Below are 24,870 nucleotides of genomic sequence, written 5' to 3' on the forward strand. Positions count from 1 at the left end.
ATTTATTGCTGTGTGAAATGCTGTAAAATAACTTATTTCTACAGCTGTTCACTAATATCCCTCTAGGTTCTTCTGATGGCACCCATCACCAGAGTAACAGCAGCTTTCACCAGTGCAGAGCTGCTGTGCGTACGACCCTACTCCTGTAATGGCACCTGTGTGGACAAAGGGGCCTGCCTGAACAAGTCCGGTTGCAGGACCGTGGCATATAGCTGTAGCTAGCTCCCTGGAGCGGTAGAAGAAAAAATACTGTAGCCCCATTCCTTCTAGAGTGGATGCTGGTGCTTATCTGATGGGCTAGAGGGACGGACCTAGGATGCGTCCTCGCCCTAGGCAGTCTGACTGCGACTGCTGCTGCGTGGGCCCCGCAGACAAACCGGCCAGCTACACCCTCCCGCAGCAGACTCTAGCCCCGGCCGCACACAGGCGCGAGAGCGACTCTGCTTTTCTATTGGTGGGGCGTGTCCCCCTCCGCCCCCGGCCCGGCCAATCAGCGCGCGTTCCCTCTCCAAAAGCCGGAGAGGGGGAACGCCCGGGAGACTTCCCTTCGCACGCGCGCGGGGCACCAGCTGCGGGGCCGCGGCTGCTGCGGCGTCTCATCCACGCGCAGCGGGACTCGGGCGGCTGCCGCGCCTCTCTTCCCGCCCGGCCGGGCCAGGCACGTGCGAGCGGCGTGCGGATGGGAGAGGTCGGACGTGGGGTAGCGGGCGGAGGGAGAAGCGGCCTGGGCAGCCCGCGGGCTTCCCGTTGGCCGGGGAGATGCGCCGCACTGCCGGGGTTTCGTCGTTGTTGCCCGATCTGCGTGTTCTTTGTGCGGGGCGTGTCTCTTCCCTGCCGCTTTCCGGTTGCATCAGCTTGTGCTGCAGCCGGTGGATGGGGTTGCCAGAGGTCAGGTTACCCAGGTGGCAGTCGTGGCGCTGGCGAATGGGTTTAGCTTTCTCCTCTCCCCCCTCCCTTCTTCGTCTGATTTAGAGATTTCCCGAAAGGGAGCGAAGGTATTCTCTGTGCCCCAGCCCCGCGCCATCGTTACATCGCTATATCCTCCCCCCCAAAATAAATACAGGCAATGGTGGAGATTGGAGTCAGCCGCCTCTCCTGCTGGATGCTGTAGGGTGAACGTTGATGCGATGGTCGGAGTTGGGGAACAAAGCTGTCTAGTTCTTGTTGCTTTGTCCTTCGGCCTTTAGGAAATTAACGGCGTGAAATAAACTGCTTGTGCTGGTTGAAATCTGGAGACTGTTATCCTGGTGGATGAGATTTTGACCAATTGCTATGATGATGAATATGTGTATGAATGTGTGATAGTGTTAGGCTGGCACATAGAGATATCAAGGTGCCAAGTTCCAGTCATTTTCTTTTATTCCAAGTCTTGCTGAAATCCTTGGTGCTCATAATATGCTGCCCTAGAAACAGGATCTCCTTTAGACACCTAGTGCGAACTAGAATTACAGATAGCTTTTGCAGATGGGATAGCAGTGGATAGCTTTCTACAGTTACTGTTCAGAGGGTAAATGGTGTTTGATTGGGTTTTGTTCTGGCAAAATTCCAGTGTATTAAATTCTAGTGCTTTTAAGATGGGTAAAGCTAATTAGAACATCATGCAATCTGCTGGACAGTAGAGAAAACATTTTTGGATGGAAAATCCTCTTATCAAGAAGATCTCTTGTGAATTAATTTATCAAAAATCTTATTTACTGTATTCATCTCAGTAGTGCTTATCCTGATAAAAGAAGGATAGTAAATATTGTCTTTCCACAGGCCTGTGGAATGTGTATTTTTAAAATGTATTTGGAGGTTATTTTGTTTCCTGGGGTGAGCAGAAAAACAAAGTGGTGGGAACTACTCTAGAAATGGATGATTTGCAAGTAATATTGATTGATGGAAGGTTTGTGATGCCCAGGGGTTAACATTTCTGTGGGAGGGCCACCAGAAATGTAAAGAAAAGTACAAATTTGGAGGGAAAGGCTGGGAGTTAACTGCTGGGAAGCCTACATCTGTTATTGAGTGAGTCTCCTTTGCCTGTTTGTTAGTGTATCGGTCATGTTTGGCTGCTTTGTTGTGTTAGTGTTCCAGTTTCTCTCCCTGTCCCTTACAGGCTTGGCACTAGTTCTTTGTCTCACCATCCTGGGCTTCCCTCTGCCAAAAACCCAAGGGCTCTTACATGTTGTTCTTACAACACTTATGTAGCTTGTTAAGGCTGGGGAATGTTTTGTGTGTTTTATACAACCCCCAGTACAGTGGGGACCTGAATATGATTGGGGCCTCTGAGAGCTACCACAGTAAAAATGATTATTCTAATACCAATAAAACATTATTGAATTGACCAGTAATAGATCTGATTCTCTCCCCCCCCCCTTTTTAAAATAAATACAGTCCGTCATTTTTTCTGTATATCCCATATCTTTCGAAGTGCTTGGTCCTGCAAGGTGCTGAGCATGCTGGCCATAATCCAATGAAGTAACTAGCCTTGTGGTCCACTTTTAAATAAGTAATTGTTCTATTTATGTCAATGGGACTCTGGTGAATTGGAGTCAGAGTACTTCGCACCATGCAGGACTGAACACTCAATAAGGGGAAGGAAATTCCAGTGTAGTGAGGGGAGTGAAACAAGAGCCTGGAGACCTCATATATAATGAGAATAAAATGGAGGAGGGGTAAAATGGAGGGAGATAAATTGGGATGGAGAAACAAGCACATGCTGCTGGGTGAAGGCGTTCTTTATAAAACTCGTAGTTGCTTAGTCTAGTAATTCTGGGAATAAGAGACCCCACCATGCACAAAGTTTAATGAGATCATTGCATACTGTTGCCTGAACAAGTATTATATGCTTTGATCCAAATGCGTGGGGATTCAGTTACCACAGTTCTACCTTATTGAGTGTGACTCAGCAACTCTTAAGTCTGTAATTTACCACATGCCAATGTGTGTGGGGTTGGAAAAGGAGGCATGTAACTCATTGCTTCTGTTTCAGTCACCTTGGTGATGCAGCAGCACTGCTGTAAAAATAAAAAGCCAAAATCCTGCTTTTTTTGTTTTAATATGGGTTTGAAGTTGTTACAGTGGATTTGTCATGATGTAGCTCTGCTTTTTGGCAAGCTTGCTTCAGTGTTCTCTCTGCCAAGGTATAAGCTCTGTTATGCTTAGCACATTAAGGAAATATATGTTAAAATTCTAACTTGAGGGTGTTACTCAGTGTTTAGTAACGCCTGACCATTTTAATTCCTTGAGGTGTTAGATTACAAGAAATGTCTCTACACCACATAACTTGTACGGGAAGCCTCTAAAAATGTTTTGCTTTGATTTTTAAAGAACAGTGCTGCTGAGTTAGCTTAATTTTTTGGCTAGTCCACTCATTACTGCTAATCTAAACTGTTTTCATGAGAAGCATTATGGCATTTCTCTGTATTTGCATCAAGTTCGTATTGTGTCTGAGGCTTTGACGTTATGCAAACTTAAACTTGTTTACCTAAAATCTGGTGGTTCTGGGTTTTGGTTGGTTGGTTTTTTTTTTTTTTTTTTGCGGGGGGTGGGGTTTTTTAAAATTGATTTAGTTAAACTGATGCAACTTTATGTGGATACACTTAATTTCATTTTTAAACCTGGAGAACCAGGTACAAACAGATATACATATCCAGCGAGGGGTTTTCACTGGTTTAACTAAAGGTGTGATTTAGTTACAACTAGCTCAAGTTTGTGTACAGACTAGGTCTGAGAGTGCCTTACTCTTAGTCTCTCTACAAGAAACAGGTAATCCAGAACTGCTAACTGCACTTCTGTTCAGTAGGGACAGGTGCCCCTTTCCACCAGCATTCATTACAGATATTGCCCAAGTAAGAGATGTACCACAGGACTGTGGAACAGCAGCTGTTTAGTGAATTGCATGTGGAACTAGGAATTGAGATCAGAATTCCATTTCCTGCTCTCTGTAATCTTGGGCGAGTCACTTGATTTTTTTCTGTGCCTCCATTTCCCTACTTGTATAATGGAAGGAATAATACTTCCCGCCCTATGCTCTGTAAAGTACTCTGAGAGCTATACATTAGGAGCGTTATAGAAGTGCAGAGTATCTCTACATATTTATGCTCTGGGGAGGAAAGGTCAGATCTGCTGTTAGTATAAACAAAAGTAGTCCACTTAAATACAGAATTGGATAATGAAAGTTACCATCTCCAGATTAGGTACAGAAACTTTCCAGTCTCTTTTCTCTAATGCTCTCATGCTTTGATATTTGTACAGGAGTAGGGTTGCCAATTTTGGTTGAACGTATTCCTGGAGGTTTCATCAAATGACAGTCTTCAGTTAAAAAGATTAATCTTTAATTCCCGAAGACTCCCATAAAATCCAGGAGGTTTGGCAACCCTATACAGGAGTCTTGTTATGCAGAAAATCTGTTGGACTGTGTGTGTGTGTGTGTTTAAAAAACAAAACACTGGTCAGCAAGGTGATTTGACACACCCTCATGAGAAGTCCTGGTACTCAGTACACCAGTGTCTCTAGCTCCAGATCTGTATGCAGGAAGTCCTTTTTTCTGTGTGAAGTGTTAACCTGGGACATTTTGCTGAACTTGCTCTGGGTAGTTTGATACCCAATGTTGACCATTACTTTGCCATCAACCCTAGTTTTAACATCCTGGTAATGTTAAAGGGGCAGGGGAAAAAGGTTTTTATTTCAAGCCACAGGGGAGGTCTTGGATATATCAGTTCAGCACTGAGGAAGAATGATATTGATGCAGAGAAACAGCTGTGCATTCATCTTCATCTATAGGATAAGACTATTGCGAGAGAATTGGACTGAACAGCTTTGAACCCCAAAAGCCCCTCTGTACCTCTCTTGAGATGTACGTCTTCCACAGAGCCATAGTATAATTCAGGTAGGCCCCACTCCAGCAAAGCACCTTTGGCTTCAATTGGACTACTTGTTTAAGATTAAGCATATGCTGAGTCATGGCCCTAGAGTCCTTCCTGAGTTTGCCTCTTGTGGGTGTTTATAAGTCACCAAATGCTGCAATATCTGAGTATCAGAAAGTTTAGAAGATTCTTGCAAAACCACAGTTATACACTAGTTTAATGAGACTTCAGATTTCTCTGCTTTCCCACTTCGGTACCTGCAGTACAGTCAGGTCATCTTTTCTGTGTCAAGAGGCACAGATTGGCTGTTGCCTGGGATGTAACAAGACAGTTTCTTCTAGCCCTGGTCTACACTAGGACTTTAGGTCGAATTTAGCAGCGTTAAATCGATTTAAACCTGCACCCGTCCACACAGTGAAGCCCTTTATTTCGACTTAAAGGGCTCTTAAAATAAATTTCCTTACTCCACCCCTGACAAGTGGATTAGCGCTTAAATCGACGTTCCCGGCTCGAATTTGGGGTACTGTGGACACAATTCGATGGTATTGGTCTCCGGGAGCTATCCCAGAGTGCTCCATTCTGGACAGCACTCTCAACTCAGATGCACTGGCCAGGTAGACAGGAAAAGAACTGCAAACTTTTGAATCTCATTTCCTGTTTGGCCAGCGTGGAAAGCTGCAGGTGACCATGCAGAGCTCATCAGCACAGGTGACCATGATGGAGTCCCAGAATCGCAAAAGAGCTCCAGCATGGACCGAACGGGAGGTACGGGATCTGATCACTGTTTGGGGAGAGGAATCCGTGCTATCAGAACTCCGTTCCAGTTTTCGAAATGCCAAAACCTTTGTGAAAATCTCCCAGGGCATGAAGGACAGAGGCCATAACAGGGACCCGAAGCAGTGCCGCGTGAAACTGAAGGAGCTGAGGCAAGCCTACCAGAAAACCAGAGAGGCGAACAGCCGCTCTGGCTCAGAGCCCCAAACATGCCGCTTCTATGATGAGCTGCATGCCATTTTAGGGGGTTCAGCCACCACTACCCCAGCCGTGTTGTTTGACTCCTTCAATGGAGATGGAGGCAATATGGAAGCAGGTTTTGGGGACGAAAAAGATGATAGCTCACAGCAAGCAAGCGGAGAAACCGGTTTTCCCGACAGCCAGGAACTGTTTCTCACCCTAGACCTGGAGCCAGTACCCCCCGAACCCACCCAAGGCTGCCTCCTGGACCCAGCAGGCGGAGAAGGGACCTCTGGTGAGTGTACCTTTTAAAATGCTATACATGGTTTAAAAGCAAGCGTGAAAGGATTACTTTGCCCTGGCATTTGCGGTTCTCCTAGATGTAGTCCTAAAGCCTTTGCAAAAGGTTTCTGGGGAGGGCAGCCTTATTGTGTCCTTCATGGTAGGACACTTTACCACTCCAGGCCAGTAACACGTACTCGGGAATCACTGTAGACAAAGCATTGCAGTGTATGTTTGCTGGCATTCAACCAAAATCCGTTCTTTATCTCTCTGTGTTATCCTCAGGAGAGTGAGATATAATTCATGGTCACCTGGTTGAAATAGAGTGCTTTTCTTCAGGGAACACTCAGAGGAGCCCATTCCTGCTGGGCTGTTTGCCTGTGGCTAAACAGAAATGTTCCCCGCTGTTAGCCACAGGGAGGGGGGAAGGTTGAGGAGGTAGTCACGCGGTGGGAGGAGGCAAAATGCGACCTTGTAACGAAAGCACATGTGCTATGTATGTAATGTTAACAGCAAGGTTTACCCTGAAAGAGTGTAGCGACTGTTTTATAAAATGTGTCTTTTTAAATACCGCTGTCCCTTTTTTTTTCTCCACCAGCTGCATGTGTTTCAATGATCACAGGATCTTCTCCTTCCCAGAGGCTAGTGAAGCTTAGAAAGAAAAAAAAACGCACTCGCGATGAAATGTTCTCCGAGCTCATGCTGTCCTCCCACACTGACAGAGCACAGACGAATGCGTGGAGGCAAATAATGTCAGAGTGCAGGAAAGCACAAAATGACCGGGAGGAGAGGTGGCGGGCTGAAGAGAGTAAGTGGTGGGCTGAAGACAGGGCTGAAGCTCAAATGTGGCGGCAGCGTGATGAGAGGAGGCAGGATTCAATGCTGAGGCTGCTGCAGGACCAAACCAGTATGCTCCAGTGTATGGTTGAGCTGCAGCAAAGGCAGCTGGAGCACAGACTGCCACTGCAGCCCCTCTGTAACCAACCGCCCTCCTCCCCAAGTTCCATAGCCTCCACACCCAGACGCCCAAGAACGCGGTGGGGGGGCCTCCGGCCAACCAGCCACTCCACCACAGAGGATTGCCCAAAAAAAAGAAGGCTGTCATTCAATAAATTTTAAAGTTGTAAACTTTTAAAGTGCTGTGCTTAAAGTGCTGTGTGGCATTTTCCTTCCCTCCTCCACCACCCCTCCTGGGATACCTTGGTAGTCATCTCCCTATTTGTGTGATGAATGAATAACGAATGCATGACTGTGAAGCAGCAATGACTTTATTGCCTCTGCAAGCGGTGATTAAAGGGAGGAGGGGCGGGTGGTTAGCTTACAGGGAAGTAGAGTGAACCAAGGGGCGGGGGGTTTCATCAAGGAGAAACAAACAGAACTTTCACACCATAGCCTGGCCAGTCATGAAACTGGTTTTCAAAGCTTCTCTGATGCGTACCGTGCCCTCCTGTGCTCTTCTAACCGCCCTGGTGTCTGGCTGCGCGTAACCAGCAGCTAGGCGATTTGCCTCAGCCTCCCACCCCGCCATAAACGTCTCCCCCTTACTCTCACAGATATTGTGGAGCACACAGCAAGCAGTAATAACAGTGGGAATATTGGTTTTGCTGAGGTCTAAGCGAGTCAGTAAACTGCGCCAGCACGCCTTTAAACGTCCAAATGCACATTCTACCACCATTCTGCACTTGCTCAGCCTGTAGTTGAACAGCTCCTGACTACTGTCCAGGCTGCCTGTGTACGGCTTCATGAGCCATGGCATTAAGGGGTAGGCTGGGTCCCCAAGGATACATATAGGCATTTCAACATCCCCAACAGTTATTTTCTGGTCTGGGAATAAAGTCCGTTCCTGCAGCTTTTGAAACAGACCAGAGTTCCTGAAGATGCGAGCATCATGCACCTTTCCCGGCCATCCCACGTTGATGTTGGTGAAACGTCCCTTGTGATCCACCAGAGCTTGCAGCACTATCGAAAAGTACCCCTTGTGGTTTATGTACTCAGCGGCTTGGTGCTCCGGTGCCAAGATAGGGATATGGGTTCCGTCTATAGCCCCACCACAGTTAGGGAATCCCATTGCAGCAAAGCCATCCACTATGACCTGCACATTTCCCAGGGTCACTACCCTTGATATCAGCAGATCTTTGATTGCGTGAGCTACTTGCATCACAGCAGCCCCCACAGTAGATTTGCCCACTCCAAATTGATTCCCAACTGACCGGTAGCTGTCTGGCGTTGCAAGCTTCCACAGGGCTATCGCCACTCGCTTCTCAACTGTGAGGGCTGCTCTCATCCTGGTATTCATGCGCTTCAGGGCAGGGGAAAGCAAGTCACAAAGTTCCATGAAAGTGCCCTTACGCATGAGAAAGTTTCGCAGCCACTGGGAATCGTCCCAGACCCGCAACACTATGTGGTTCCACCAGTCTGTGCTTGTTTCCCGAGCCCAGAATCGGCGTTCCACAGCATGAACCTGCCCCATTAGCACCATGATGTATGCATTGGCAGGACCCATGCTTTCAGAGAAATCTGTGTCCATGTCCTGATCACTCACGGGACCGCGCTGACGTCGCCTCCTTGCCCGGTATCGCGTTGCTATGTTCTGGTGCTGCATATACTGGTGGATAATGCGTGTGGTGGTTAATGTGCTCCTAATTGCCAAAATGAGCTCAGCGGCCTCCATGCTTGCCTTGGTATGGCGTCCGCACAGAAAAAAGGCGCGGAACGATTGTCTGCCGTTGCTCTGATGGAGGGAGGGGCGACTGACGACACGGCTTACAGGGTTGGCTTCAGGGAGCTAAAATCAACAAAGGGTGTGCCTGTACATCAAGGAGTATTTCAGGCAGGACTGCACGGAGGGTTCCAATAAGAAATGGTGCACCTAAGTTATCGTTGTTATTGGAACAAGGAGGTTAGCCTGGCCTCTGATTGATACATGGCTAGATTTACCTCACTGCACCTTCTCTGTAAGTGACTGCAGTGTGATCTAGAAGAATGAGTCCCCTAGACAGGGGAGGGGGGGAAGCAAATGAGTACAAAACAAATCTGGTCTATTTCTTGTTTTGATCCACTCCCTCTATCTTTTACATCTTTGGCTGGCAGCAGACGGTGCAGAAGGACTGCATGCCATCCACATCTCATGGCTGCTCGGCAGAAGATGGTACAGTACGACTGCTAGCAGTCCGTATCGCCTGCCCACTCACCATAAGACGGTTCAATAGGACTGACTGCAGGACTAAAGAGAATGACCTGCTCAAGTCACTCCAAATTTAGTCCCTGCGCCCATGTCTGCCCAGGCGCTCCTGATCGACCTCACAGAGGCGACCAGGAGCACCTCAGACATGACGATGACGGCTACCAGTCGTACTGTACCGTCTGCTGCCACAAGGCAAGGGGTTGCTGCTACTGTGTAGCAATGCCGTACCGCGTCTGCCAGCACCCAGGAGACATAGGGTGACGGTTACCTGAGCAGGCTCCATGCTTGCCGTGGTATGGCGTCTGCACAGGTAACTCAGGAAAAAAGGCGCGAAACGATTGTCTGCCCTTGCTTTCATGGGGAGAGGGAGGGAGGGAACGGGGGCCTGACGATATGTACCCAGAACCACCCGCGACAATGTTTTAGCCCCATCAGGCATTGGGATATCAACCCAGAATTCCAATGGGCAGCGGAGACTGCGGGAACTGTGGGATAGCTACCCACAGTGCAACGCTCCGGAAGTCGACGCTTGCCTCGGTACTGTGGAAGCGCTCCGCCAAGTTAATGCACTTAATGCACTTAGAGCATTTTCTGTGGGGACACACACACTTGAATATATAAAACCGATTTCTAAAAAACCGACTTCTATAAATTCGACCTAATTTCGTAGTGTAGACATACCCCTAGTCTCTGGGAGAAGGGTGCATTCTTAACCAGAGCACTCTTCTCTGTTCTTTGTTTCTAGAATGTGACTTTCAGAAGCACTCTGTGTTGGCCTAACTCTGCTCCCATTGAAGTCAATTGAAGTTTTCTCATTGACTTCAGTGAGAGCAGAGTAAGGCCAGCTCTGAGTGCTTTTGAGAATCCCACCCCAACGAGTAAAGGGATTAAGAAATGCAGTGTGTATCAGCAGTACGTGTACCTGCCTCTGAAGGCCTTGCTAACTGATCTGACTCAGATGTTTGGGGCCACTAGATACTGACATCAAACTGCTCTTTCCATCTTCCACCTCTTTCTGTAGCAAACTCAAGTCAAGAACTAGGATAAATGGCAGAGAAATATAGTCCCATTCTCCAGACAAGGCATGATGGAGTCCTGCACCCTACTTTCTACTTAGCATTCAGCCCTCAGATAGCCATCAGATCTCACTCATAAACCTGTTTGGTTGTGTTTTGTTTTGTTTTTGGACAACTTAACTTCAGCTTCAGGTGCGATGTTAGATCTTATGTGGGAACTTTATTTTATTTTATTTTTTTTATTTTGTGGATGTTTAACGCGCACACACTGCGTCAGATAAATAGCCTTGGAAATGGACTTCTTGTACAATGGGGGGGAAAGTACAATGCAGACAGTGTCAGGAACAGTTTCCTAGTCTGGTCTTCAACCCTGTTCTGTAGGGACCTACCCTAGGGACAGAAAGGCATTTGAGTTTTCACTCAGTCTGAACTCCCCATGGAGGTGCCAGTTGGGATGTGGATGGTTGTCACACTGGTGATCTCAGTCCAGATCCCAGTGATCAGAGTGACAACTTTTAGCCCCTGCTGGCGTAGTTGGGACTCAAACTGGTGCCCTTGAGATCTCTCCAGCAATCTATTGAGCCACTCCAGTGGCCTGGCTGGCACTGATATGGAAAGCAAAGTTCAGAGCAGGCTGCTAGCTGAAGAAAATTCCAAGTAAAGGAGTGAGCAGAAGATCTGTTTTTAAGTAGGTATTGTGAGGGGGGAATATAAGAGGAAGGAGATAATGGATATCTCCATGAATAGGGGGTGTCTCTGAGAGAATGGGCTTCCTTACAACCAGGGGTGCTGGACCGATTTTTACAGTGGGGGTGCCGAGAGCCATTGAACCAAACTGTAAATCCTGTAAATGAAGGAAACCACTTCAACCCAAGAGGTGTGACAACACCCCCAGCACCTCTAGTTCCAGCACCTGGGCTCACAACCCTGTTTCAATGGGGGCAGCAGGCTGCAAATATACTTTTTCTCCAGCACATAGATACAAGCTCTTCTGTAGCAAATATTCAAGCATATCACTCTTTTATACATCTGGAAGCGATGTAGCAACCAGGCTTAAAAGCTTTATGCACAGACTGAATAATCTGAATTGGTCCAGAGTTTCTGCTACAGACCAGTCTACTGCCTTCCCTTTGCATAGCCATTGCTCAAGGTGACTTGGCGAAATCAGAGCCCAGTGATGGAAGCTGTCTCTTTGCTGTTTGTTGCTACAATATACAACCTTTCTGTTCTTTACCCACTGCAGCCAGCCAAATGGCACTTTTCAAAGATGGCATTACTTGTTTCTATATTGTACACACAGAGAAGGTTGTTCTTTCTCTTTAAGAAGAGTCTTTCAAAACATTTTTTTTCTCATTTTTTGTTTTAGGAGAACAAACTGTATTGGAGACCCCTGAAGCAAAAAGTTTAAGGCATTGGCGGTAAGTTTCAGGTTCATAATTGACCCTCTTACAGAAGCACTTAGTATCACTAATAACATAAGCAAATCCCTTCCTGTTGGGCAAACTCTCACTGCCTTCCTCCTTGTTTGAATATAACAAAGGTATTGGCTGTTCCAGAACTCAGTGTTCTCACTGTGTGTGCTTTGCAAACACACATATCAACTATAAATCCTGTAGACACATAATCTTGTGTATGTACATAGAGGCCAACTGTTTCATCAATCATATGTATATCTACATGTGCCTCAGAGGAAGTCCTAAAATCTCTAGAATAAGTTTATTATACTAAAACTATCATGATATTGTGGATTGGTATATCAGGACTTCGTATGAATATAACAACATGCGGAGTCCCACTGGGTAGCTGGAAATGTCCAGTTTCCCAGTGATATAAAATTCCAGTTTTTAACCCCTTATGGCTGTCAAATATCAGGCTTCATACTGGTACTTACTACTTGTCTAGGACTAAACATGCCCTGTCTTAGGTTTAGGTATGTGCTGTCTTTTTAATTTTTTGTTTTGTGGAGGGCGGGAAAGGGAAATTAAAAACATTTGGGAGAAATTAAAAACACTTCTCGAAGTGTGGCTTTGTTTTGGGGGAGTGGAGGGGAGAGAAGAGGGGGGTTAATGGTGACTGTTTAAAACTGCTTAAATGCTTGGAGTGTAAGAATCCGCTCCAGGGAGATGGATTAGTGGGCCGAAGCCATGTTTTCATCAGTGGTGCATGATCAGTAAAATTCAGAATAACATTTTAGAATCATCACACGGTTCCAGTGTCTCGTGGTTCTCCAGTTTATTAAATGAATATCCCCTCCAGATACATGACATGTGTCTGTTTATATTATAGTGGCACTGAGGGACCCTGATCAGGATTGCGGCCCCATTGTGCTTAGGTGCTGTACAGCCGTAGAAGTAGTTGTAAAAATATTAAGAAAAAGCAGAGACACTTTCAAAGACTTAAGCCAGATACTTTTTCTAGCTGCCAAACATACAACTATGAAGGCATGGAGACAAGTCCCAATCATGCCATAATAAACAGTTGGCTGGACTTTGAGAAATTAACTTTATATAGGCTTAGACTAGCTTATAAAGCATGGAGTTCCTTTTTGGATTTTGCCTTCTAACACTGGAGATGTTTATTTTGATACATGTAGGCAGTACTAGCTTACAACTGAGAAGAACTCTCAACAGATCTTTTCCATACCATACTTGGGCTTGTTTGCTCCTTCCCCTGGGAGGGGCCAAAGGGGGAGCATTTCTCCTAGCTTTTGCTTTTCCTTGGGGAGTTTTCTCCAGATTGCTTCATTGGAGGAGAAGTTTGTAGGGCTGCTCAGTGCTGTGCTTCTCCGAACACCTACGTTTGGTAGCCCCATCAGTACTTCCAGCAGGACTGCAGCTTCTCCTTAAGGCCACTGAGCTAAGGAACTACAAACAGAAAATATCTGTCTTCCCCTGCTCTCATTGCTTGGGCCTGCTCTGCCCTGCAGTTTGGTGGGCGTAAGCGACTTGCATCATCCTAGTTGTGCATATACACCTCTACCCTGATATAACACATGCTCTGGGGGGTGGGGCTGCTTTAATAACAGAAGTGCTTGAGACCAATACAAGTTCGATATAATGCGGTTTCACCTATAATGTGGTATGATTTTTTGGGCTCCCGAAGACCACGTTATATCGGGGTAGAGGTGCATTTACATTAAAATTTGTCTCGTGCCAACGTAAGCACCTTGTTACAGCAACACAATAACTGTATGTCCACCTTTGTTGGATATAAATAAGGGGGAAACACATGAAAAATAAGGGATAACACTTCATTTTAAACAACATTTTAAAGAAATTTTTCCCTTAGTATGTTGTGTATTTGTTTTCCTTGGGTGTTCATTTCTGTTGCCCTCAGGTATACAATGCAATTATCACAAGCTGCAATTTTAAGGTTTAAAATGGTAATTATCAGTTTTAATACATTTCAGTACATCAGTTTTAAAATCAATTAATAAAACTGTGTACATGTGCAATTGAAATTAAAGTTAATTTGAAGCTTAATATTGCAGAAACCAGCTAAATATTGATTCTGTTAGTCTGTCCAGATCTGTTTACACGAGGAAAATAATCTTTTCACTGCTACATTTGAGATAGGAATGGACATAATAAATTCCACAAGTTTTAAGAAATTGGGATAAGGAGGAGCTGGCTACTATGTTTTAAAGCTTAACTTTTCCCCTGCACACAGTACTCTCTGAACCTTCTTTGCAATAAAACATCTTCGTGCTCGTATGTGGCCAGCATTTGCTGTTTACTTAGAATTCTGGAAAGGGAAAGGTTCATTAATGGCTTTCTCAATTCTTCCTGGCATCTCCTTACCTGTGTTGCAAGTGCAAAAACAAAGCCCTGCCAAGGGAGCGGGGTGGGAGTGGGGGGAACACTGCTGAATATTTATCCTGTTTTAACAGGCAAAGTCTCAAAGAAGAAGTCGTATCCATGATTTTTATTTCAGATGTGCAATTCATTGCAGTCTTAGGACAACACAAAAGGAAAACCTATATTTAGCTTGTGGTTACTTGTTAAAAAGCTACATTTCTTCAGGCTGAATTCTACACTGAAAACGAGGTTTAACCAATGGTTACATTGCTTAGTGCTGCTCCAAAAATTTGATTTGGCCTTCCCTTACCCATGTGACAAATCAATGACATAAGGGAGTCAAGGGATGGGATGGTAACCCTAACAATAACACCACCTCCCTGTGTGGTGTAGAGCTGTGCAGAGCAAGTGTAGCGGCTGTGTTTTTGTGTTGACTGACTCCTCCAGCAGCTGTACCACAATACCGCTGTTCCTGCAAGAGTGGTGGTTCTAGTCACAGTTTTGAATTTCATTGCCCAGGGGTCATAGAAACCCAAAACCTGCCCCTTTAGGTTTTTGAAATGCTGTTTCCTGATGGCCTGTGCCAATTGTGCAGGAGGATGCTGAAACAGGGACGAGCAGCAGGGTCCCATGAAAGCAAATTGTCATGGTTTCCAGAAGGCCAGGGAGGGCAGCAACAAATCTGGTGCGGTCATGCAGCCCAGCTGCTTCTGCAGTGACCTGCATGCCATACCTGGCAGCGACCCCACCAGCACCTTGCAGACCACGATGGTCACTTTGCAGGAGCCCAAGGTGGAGACTCCTGCCAGCAGGAGGAGGAGGTGGATGCATGGGGACATAAAGACGTGATGGTGGACTCAAAGCATGCTGCAAGCCAGGAATTATCTGAAACTTGGCTGGAGTTGAGCCAGCCCCTCCACACAAGCGTGGATGAACCTGCTGGTGAAGGGGAAGGGAGTTTGGTAAGTGTCTACATGCGTTTTTCCTTTTTTGTTTTCACTTCTTTGCTTTTCACTTCCCAAAAGTCACCTCCCTCCCTCTCTGTTCTTCTTCCCCATTTAGAAATGGCATCCATTCCATCCGCAACCTCAAAACAGAGGCACTCCCTTTTGAAGGCTGTCTTCCCTAATGTAATGGGAATAGGGAATAAATTCAAAAACACCATTATGGCTGTCGGATAACACCGTCCCCTTCAGATCAGTGTCCTGCGCTCGGGTAGCGGTGGAACAAACAGGTAGTTGGCATCTGCTTTTCAGTCCTTTGGCTTGTTGAGCTAGGCAGGGAGCCAGGGCAGACTACTTTATCTGTGTAGGGTTGTCCGTTTTAGTTTCTTGAGAGATCTCCATGAAACGCACATGGAGATACTTTACAGTCCGTTCCCAGTGATTTCTAGGGATGGCAGCCTGGTTTCTTCTACTGTGATAGGAGACTTTCCATGCCACTCCTGTGGTGAGTACTGCAATGGCGCCAGGTGACAACAGGCTTGGAGCCCACGGGCGGCTTTGGGATGCTGCCAGCAGCTGGGTTCTCTGCCTTTGTGCCTCATGAGTCAGTATCAGCCCGGATCGCTGTGGCCTGTGGAAAATATTGCCAGCACTCTCAGCACTTTCCTTATACCCATACCCAGGTAGGGGAGCCCAACATTTATAGCTTCCACGGTCCTCTTTTCTCCCTCCCTTGCCACTAGGCCATACTGACTATGGTTTGAGCTGCAGAATGGTGCTGTAGTGATCAGCTCCAAAGCTGAAGTGACAGTTCGCATTTCTAAAGGTATTTATGGGAGTAAGGGAAAGGAATTCTGACGCATCTTTTCCTTTCCATAGCAGTTGCAAATCTAATGGTGCATTTGTCTGTTTTAATCAGGAGCGTGTCTGTTTTAATCAGGGGCCTCGAGGGGTGCCCCTCTGCACCTGCTGAACATCTGACCCTCAACAGGAGCAAGAAGAGGACTGGGAGGATCTGTTCTGCAAGATTCTCCAATCCTCTATGGCCTCAGACTGTGAATGCAGGACTTGGAGAGGCCCCATGACCATGGAAAAGGTCTGGGAACGGAGAGAGTGGCTACTGCAGGAGAAGCAAAAGGACCAAGAGGCACACTGGAAAATGCACCAGGATATAATGGGATTACTCAAGCAACAAACAATGTTGCAAAGCATTACTCACCTTCGTGCCCAAAGATCCTGAACTCAGCAGCCTTTCCAGTCCTTGGAGAACTCCATGGTCACTGCTCCCTACAACCCCAACACACAGGTGGCAGCATGGTGTACCCCCTTACCCCTACCACTCCACAGCACAGGGGACAGCAAAGAGAGCAATAGCTACACGTACACCAAGCTGTGAAAACTTGTGAAAATAGTCCGTTATTAGGTTTTACATACATGGACATGAATGTTTGCTTTTTAATTCTATTTTTACTGGAGGTTTAAAATACAGTTCACCCAGTTAGTGTTGATAAAAGGTTTTTAATCTTGTGTTTGTTTGTTCTTTGATTTTGTTGCCTGTTTCTTTGCTGAATTTTTGGAAATTCAGTATCTTGCTTAGCCTACCCCCCACATTACAGAATACATAGCAGTAAAAGCTCTACTAAGTAAAAGCAAATAAGTACACATGAGAGACACATTATAAGCAACATAACACTATTGTGGCTGACTGTTAAAATGGTCTTCAAAGCCAGCATTTCTCAAGTGCAGCTACTGTGGCTGCATGTGGCCCTAGGGGGTTTTCCTGCAGCCATGACAGCCTCCTGGGCAGAGATGGGGGAGGGGCTTCAGCTCTTCCCCTCCTCCCAGCTTCAGTCACTGGGTTAGTCTTATCTGGTGCTGTGGTCAAGAGGCCAGGAACAGGGTGAGCCTGGGGTATGAGGCTACGGAAGGGAGCTCAGGGCAATGGGAGGGGGAAGCAGCGGGGGCTAGGAGATGCAGTGAGCACCAGGGGGATCTGTGGGGGCCAGAGGCACCAACATACAACTGTACCTTTTTATTATTGTCTGCAAAAACAAGACCCTACATAAATAAATTACAATAATTTGGACATTTCTAACACAGGTGAATTGTACCTCCTGTATTAGCAACACTTGTGAGAACTATGCTGAGCTGTGCAGGGTCCATGCTTCTGCCAGAGATCTGGTAGAACCTGAAAAGCGGTGTGAGGGGCTGTGGAGTTTTTAAAAAGGCACAACATCTATGGGATAGAGAAAGTGGGAACTGGATCCCTAGGTGAAATGCTTTGTGAGATACCAGCAATGAGCTGGAAAGTAGCATGGGGTCTACTAAGATACCGACACATGGTACAACACATTCTACTTTGACACAAGCACTTGTGGTGTAGCTCTGAGGCAAGCAACTGCTTAGCCATGTGCCTGAGTGGCAGACAAGTCAGCAGCTGTATGCTGACATAACTTGAGTCAACCAACCTTCGGTGCATAGGCTTGGTCTGGATCCAAGTGAGCATTGAGCAGCTGGGCTGGGGAAGGAAGAGACAGGTGTAGCCAGCTGCCCCAATACCAAATCAGTAAGGGCAGTGTGGCAGTATCCTGGCAAGCAGTAATATAAGAGGGCTTCATTTGTTCTCCCATATTTGGGAATCTTTCAACCGCTGTTTAACAGAATTTACAGATTTATCTGATATCCCTACCACACAACTGTTACTAATCCTGTTTACCAGTCCTGTCCACTTTGTTTTGCAGTATCTTATGCCCAGTATAGAAGGCTTAATGGTGGGAGATTTTAACCCCTGTGCTCTGAAGCACAGGAGAAAGATTTTACTTTGACGAATAGTGAATAGTAATAAGATTCCTGGAGGGGGATCAAATTTCTCTTGGATTAAATCTATGCTTAGGAACATGGCAAACTGGGAGGCTTCTATTTTAAGCTAAAGTCCCAAAGAGTTACAAGGAGTTTCTGAGAAATGAAGTGGAAGAGCTTTTAATCTTGGGCATAATATCAGCAGAAAACTGGGCAACCTTGTTAAAGTCTAAAATCCATTTAAATTGTAAACAAAATAAAATAAATGCAGCAGAGCATATCTGAACAGCTGTGTGTGTTGCGCCTCATAGCAGCTACTATTTGTCTAGCATAATTGGTTTACATTTTTTGAAAGGGCCAAATTCTGCCCTGCCTTGAAATCAGTGGGGCTTTATGGTTTGTCAGGACATAATTTGGCCTAAATGTAGGATTAGAATATCTTTTTCGTGACTGGAAAAAATGTGTTCATGTACACAGATATTTTAGTTTCAGGATGCGTATCCTGTCGGCCTACACTTCACACATGCTGAGGAGTGTTCGTGAAAGTGAGGGGATAAAGCCAGGCATAGCTGTTGTCAACCTTTCCTGCACTGCTCTGCCAGTGAGGTCCTGGTCGAGGCGCATCACCCTCTCTCCCAAGGCCAGGGCCTCTGCAGAGCAGAGCCTGCAATGGTTTTGACACCAATAATCACACTGGCCAAAATTTTCCAAGTGAATAATAGGCTTTGGGTGGCCAATTTGAGACCCCCTTAAAGGAACTGTTTTCGAAGGTGGGCACTCAGCACTTCGGAAAATCTCAAGCCCTTTCAACGTGTCTCAAGATGGGCACCAAAAAATAACTAACTAGTCACTTTTTAAAATCTTGGCCAGTCACTGATGTGCGAGTGACTTTATCTGGGGTTTGAGCCTGTCTTTGTAGATGTGAAAAATGAATCTGCGTCAGAGAATGCCCCACGAAGCTTTTGTTTTGCTTGCTGCCACTATTCTGCCATTGCAGATGGCTAATGCCTTATGGCCTAATGCACAAATGAAGTAAAGACAAATAAACCTGAAGAGCATATTGACTAATTGATTCTTCTGAATCATTTACCTTCTATCCTCAATACCCTAATACAGCTGCATACCCTAGAATCCACTGACCAATGTTATCTTTATAGGTTTATTCTGGACAGAGAGATTTGGGCATGGGTCTAGAGGGAAATAATGGAGATAAAATGAAGAAGAGTGCTTTGATCCAATTTAGGTTTAGGATGGTGTTCAAATTCGAAGCTGAATCAGGGCCAGGGTTTAGATTTGCTGGGTCCAAAGTTTCATAGGATTAGCTGCTGTTGTGAGATTCCTGCCATTGTGAGATGCAGTGTCACAGGAATGGCTTTCTCAAGCCATTCTGAGCTGGAACCAAAATCATAACACAGAGAAATCTGGATCTGGCACTTGGGATCTCAGATTCTCTTCACCCTCTGGAAATTTTAAAGGGTCTGGTTTCAGCATGTCTCTAGAAAATAACTTCCAGAGCAAAAGGCAAACCTGTTATGCCCATCAAATGTACTGGGTTTATAATCCTTTTAAAATTGATATGTTCAAGCAATGGGGTTTCTTATGTCCCCTCCCATGTCTTTTCCAAATGCATTTTCATGGGTTCAGCTATGCTACCCTACCCAAAAAAGTTATGTCACTGTGGGGGGTTTTGTAGACACATGACCTAAAATAAGACCTGTTAACCATCTGCATAGAATTGACTCCATATTCCCTATTGGTGAGAGTGACTCTCACAGGAAATCTAGTCCGAAATAAACCTTCATAAAACTGGCCCTGCGAGCCTGCCGCTCTTCCCTGTGGAGCTTGGTCTTGGAAGCAATTCAGCTCCAGGCTTTATTTTTCTTTGTGGCTTTTGTTAAAGTTTCTCCCCACATCCAGGTTAGTTTCCCTCATAGCATTGCTCCAGAGAGGGTGGATGCCTACTCCCCTATCCTCCCCAGAGGCAGAGTTTTCAGGGGTGTTTCTGGGTTTTTGCCAGACTAGTAGTTCTATGGCAGCTCTCTCTCACTTTCACCCACCCATTGAGGATCTCTCCTGCCTAGAGGTGAAACAAACTGCCTCTCTAACACGACTATTCCCTACCCACTTCTCCTCTGCCTACAACATAGCCACATTGTCTGGTTAGGAGGATAAATGCAGGTCTGTCTAGAGTCAGTCAGCACTGCTGTCTGATCATCCAGGGGGTATATACATGCCAGCCATCTGCTTAGGATGGGGAGATGGTAGCTCTTTGGGGTAGAAAGTGGTGGTTTGTTTTTTGTTGGGGGGAAACTCCACTGCTTGATCAGTCTTGTCTCTTGATCTTTGAGACCGCCTGCTGTAAACTGTGGGCAGCTTCTAATTAATACCAGTCTGTCTTCACGGCATTCTCATTGCACAGGATGTGGTCACAAATTTTGCACTCAGTGCTGCACCAAAGCCAAGCCCAACTTCCCATTTCAGTTATCAGCCCTTCATAGCTTGAACCATGATCATAACACTTACTGTTGTCACGGTGCTGCACAAACCCTTACTCGTCCTTACAAGACCCTTGTATGTTATTGTTTTCATATATAGGGAAACTAAGGCTGGAAGATCGCTCATATAGTTGCTCTGTGCTGATGGGAGTGAGCTCTCCCATTGACATAAAACCACCTCCACGAGGGGCAGTGGCTATGTCGGAGGGAGACGGTCTCCCACTGACATAGTGCTGTGCACACTGCCGCTTAACCCAGCAAAACTTACGTCGCTCAGAGGGGTTCGCTATTCACATCCTCGAGCGACATAAGTTTTGCCAACATAAGTCCTAGGGTAGATATAGCCTAAGACTCTGATGCTAAGTGATTTGCCCAAGCTCACCATAGAGAGTTAGCAGCAGAGCCATTATTAGGTCTCAGAAGTTCCTGGCTCCAGCTGCATGTTTAGACGGCTAGGCTATGCCGTCTCCCTGGAACTTGATACTAGAACAGTATGAGTCTGAGCCCCTCCTCTAATGGGGAAAGCAGAAGATTCCAGAAGACTTCAGCTTTGTGTGTTATAATGAAGGCAAGACAGTAGCAGTATGTTGTGTAAGCCTACATTGCTCTTATGTTCGGTTGCTTCCATAATAATCTGTAACATCATGACACAGCAGGGTTTAAAGTAGTCTGCTGCATATGTTAAGTGGCTTTGAGGTAATCCTTTTGCTTCTGAGGAAGCTCAAAGTGAGTCTTAATGGCAGGTTCTTCTTTCCTTTTCAGAGACACAATGCCTTCAGTTCCTCCAGAAGCAGAAATGGACACCAGTTCCTGCTCTCACTTCTCTGCTAAATGCCTGCTGAACGGAGGGCTGGAGAAGGAGCCCTGTAACATCAGTGAGGAGAGAGAGTGGATCCGACCTGACACCCCTAGCAAATGTACCTGGGAGCTGGGGAAACCCCCCTCTGAATCCCCTCATTATCACCCCACTTTGTAAGTGATACCTTTCTTTCCTTGTTGCCTTTCAGTGTTAACCAAGACTTTGTCCCTTCAAAGCACTGCATGGGTTTAACTAAAGGTGTGAATTTTTTTAGTTGTATTAGTTAAATTGGCATGATTTTGCATATGGACACTTTTGTATCCGATACCTATAATTTACAGTTGCAAGCTCAGTATGTTTACACCTAGCTTATGTTATAAAAGAGGCAAACTCCCATTGACTTTAATGGGGTCAAGAGGTCATCTTTTGTGTTTGACAGTTTTTTGCTTTCTCATATTTACACATTCACTTTCATCTTCCCTAAATGGTGCTATTTAACCCTCCCTCCCCAAAAATGCAGGCAAAAAATGAATAAATTCACCAAGAATTTCGTCACACCTACCTGTAATTGCAGCATTAATCTGTGCTCAGCATTTCATAGATTCTTACAGCCAGAAAGGAACATTAGATCATCTAGTTCAGTGGTTTTCAAACTTTTTTCATTTATGGACCCCTAAAAAATTTCGGATGCAGGTGTACAGCCCTTTGGAAATCTTAGACATAGTCTGCGGTCCCTAGGTTGAAAAACCACCGTTTTATGGTAATGACAATCTTTTGCAGATCCCTTAAACATAGTCTGCAAACTCCTAGGGGGTCCATGGATGATTGGTTGAAAATCACTGATCTAGTCTGACTATTTCCAGTCTGCTTTTGTTGACAAACCATGGTTTGGAGCAGTCATGGCATTGATGGAGATTATATGTGCATGCTCAGCAGAGATGACTGAAGCATTCATTTTCCCTGGAAGGCCTGAAATTTATGCTAACCTACTTCAGATGGTGAGAGCATGGCAGACTGTGGATCGCAGCTTTGTAGCTCTTGCTTTTGACCTGGGAATCATTCTTTACCTCCCTCCCCCAGTATATCTCGCCAGTGAATATGCTTTTTATTGTAGCCGCTATCTGCTAGAAGGAGAAAATGTCTGAAATCTTATAAATTCCCTCCCTGCTCCCCCTCATTACTAATTTGAGATGCAGAGAACTCTTTTCATCTCTTTCCTTAAAATTAACAATACCCCTTCCAAGCTAGAACAGCCTGTTCTTGATGTTTAATAAGTTTTCCAACTCTACTAAACAAAGAACATTGCTAACAATGTACAAACATTCCCTTCCCATTAGCCTTTTGCTTAAAGAAGCTGATGTGAAGCTGCATTAGCCAGAGGGCTTGTCTACACAGGCAAGTTTCTTTGCAGTAAAGCAGCTTTTTGCACTCAAACGGCAGATGTATACACACTGCAACTCTGTGCATAGAACCTCCTCAGTTGCAGCGCTGCAAAAAAACCCACCTCAACAAGCCTCGTAAGGCTGTTTGTGCAGAGGCTCCAGCGCTCTATTGCCAGTGTAGGCACTTAATTGCTTTCTGCCCTGTCATTGGCCTCCGGAGGTGTCCCATAATGCCTCAAGTGTCCGCGCTCTGCTCATTGTTTTGAACTCGGCTGCCCTGGAGATGTGTGCCCCTCCCACTTCAAAGCTCCGTTTCTGACAGCTGTTGTGTGCTGTGCTCATCTGCTCTGGGACACACCGCAAACCGTTAATGTGGAATGCTCGTGCAGTTGAACACAGAGGCAGAGGTGTGCTTATGAGAGAGAGAGAGAGAGAGAGAGAGAGTGCCCAGGGAGGAAGGCGGGGGCTGATGTCAGGGTTTCCCCTTCCCCCGCCTCAGGACTGGTTGCTTCCTGTTGCTGTCTGAACTTACAAGACAGCATGTTGAGAGACTCTCTGTCCCGCAAAACACACTGTCTCTCTTCCCTCCCTCTATACACACACACATTCTGCCCCCCACCCCCAACGCTTCAGTTGAAAAGCAGCTGTCAGTGTATTAGGATGCCCATGGAACAATGGGATTGGGAAACCTGCGTCATGTGATGCTGTACCTGCCCCATGAGGCATTGCAAACCCTTCCCAAAGCACCCTGCGGCCATTGCACAGTGGGAGAGCAACCACAATTCACTGCTGTCTTTGCGGTTGCAAGAGCTGCTAATGTGGATGCGCTCCAGCATCACAAAGAGCACAGTGTGGACACGCAACAGCAGTTTAATTCCAGCGTTTTAATAAAAGGGGTATAACTTGTGGCGCAGAAACTTGCCAGTGTAGACATACCCAGAGTTAGCTCATGTTAAGTAACCTATTAAGCAGTTGCCCTGATCAAGTGAATAATTAAGTGGTTGGTAATGATGACAATAAACTACGTCAGTCACTTTTCAAACTTCGGGTTGCAACCCAGTACTGGGTCACGGCATGGCAGGCACAGGGTCGCTCTGGTCAGCACCACCGACTGGGATATTAAAAGTTCCATCGGCAGTGCTGCCCAGCTAAGGCAGGCAAGTGCCTACCTGTTTTGACACCGTGCTGCACCCCAGAAGCAGCCAGCAGCTGGTCCGGCTTCTAAGCAGGGGGGCCATGAAGCTCCGCGTGCTGTCCCCGCTCCGAGCACCGGCTCTGCACTCCAAACTGGTGGGGGCGTGCCTCCGCCTAAGAGCCAGACCTGCTGCTGGCTGCTTCTGGGGCACAGTGCAGTCCACGGTGCCAGGACTGGCAAGAAGCCTGCCTCTGTACCCCAGCTGCACCACTGACTGGGAGCCGCCAGAGGTAAGCCCGCACCCCAATACCCTGCCCCAGCCCTGACCCCCCCCCCAAAACCTGGAACCCTTTCCTGCGCCCCCAGCCCAGAGCCCTGACTTCCTCCTGCACCCCCAGCCCCTCCTGCACCCAAAACTCCTCATCCCTGGTCCCAGCCCAGAGCCCCTTCCCACACCCCAAACCCCTCATCCCCAGCTCCATTGGGTCGCGGACATCAATAATTTTCTTCAACTGGGTCCCCAGAAAAAAAGTTTGGAAACCACGTGAGGTAAATGCATGTACCTTGTGCTATCCACACCATTTCACTGATGTCTGATTACTCCAAAAGTTTTGGATCAGGGTTTTGCTGTCTTAGAGAGTCCTTTCTGTTGTGAACTTCTGTATGTTTAAAAAGAACATCCAAAATAAGCATGTGCCTCCCAGTGTTACTGCCAAGAACTAATCGATGTGTCTGTGCATTAGGCCAAAGTCTCCAAACATCCTACCAAACATTCTGAGGAAAATTGGTGATACTCCTATGGTACAAATCAACAGGATCGGAAAGTTCTTTGGACTCAAGTGTGAACTCTGTGAGTACTTGCTGCAGACAGAAGTTAATGATGTATCTTCAGATGTCGAGTTAGAGGTGTATCTTCAGAAATCTGGATCACCCTATTTAACAGTGTTCACGAGAGCTGGTTGGGAAATGCTTTTTATTCCTGTGGAAAAAGTTGACAAAAATGAACGTGTTGCCCAAAAAAAGAGAGAGAGAGAGAGAATTCTTCAGTTTTTGGGTTTGTGTTTTGATTGCCTCTACATCCCCTTCCCCCCGCGCTCGTGCGCATAAACAAAAAGCAAACCACACACGCTACACATCAAAAATGGACATTTTCTGATGACATTTCCCTTCTGATTAAAAAGCCATTTTTGGTCAAAAATGTTTCAAGTGAAACTTTCAACCAGCTCTCGGTGTTGC

General features: G+C 46.2%; 1 protein-coding gene across 2 annotated transcripts in view; it reads left to right on the forward strand.

Annotated features, from left to right (window-relative positions):
• Nucleotides 1-518: 518 nt before the first annotated feature.
• Nucleotides 519-24,870, forward strand: part of LOC311531527 (cystathionine beta-synthase-like) — a 52,876-nt gene continuing 28,524 nt past the window's right edge. The window contains exons 1-4 of one of the 2 annotated variants that reach the window (XM_084648969.1): nt 519-658; nt 11,650-11,701; nt 21,081-21,290; nt 24,378-24,484. In XM_084648969.1, the coding sequence (XP_084505095.1) occupies nt 21,088-21,290; nt 24,378-24,484 (310 nt within the window). In that variant the 5' untranslated portion in view covers nt 519-658; nt 11,650-11,701; nt 21,081-21,087. Of the gene's footprint in view, nt 689-11,649; nt 11,702-21,080; nt 21,291-24,377; nt 24,485-24,870 lie in introns of both variants that reach the window. The other variant, XM_084648970.1, reaches the window with a different exon arrangement.

The sequence above is a fragment of the Lepidochelys olivacea genome, assembly GCF_965140295.1.
Source record: "Lepidochelys olivacea isolate rLepOli2 genome assembly, chromosome: 1".
NCBI lineage: Eukaryota > Metazoa > Chordata > Testudines > Cheloniidae > Lepidochelys > Lepidochelys olivacea.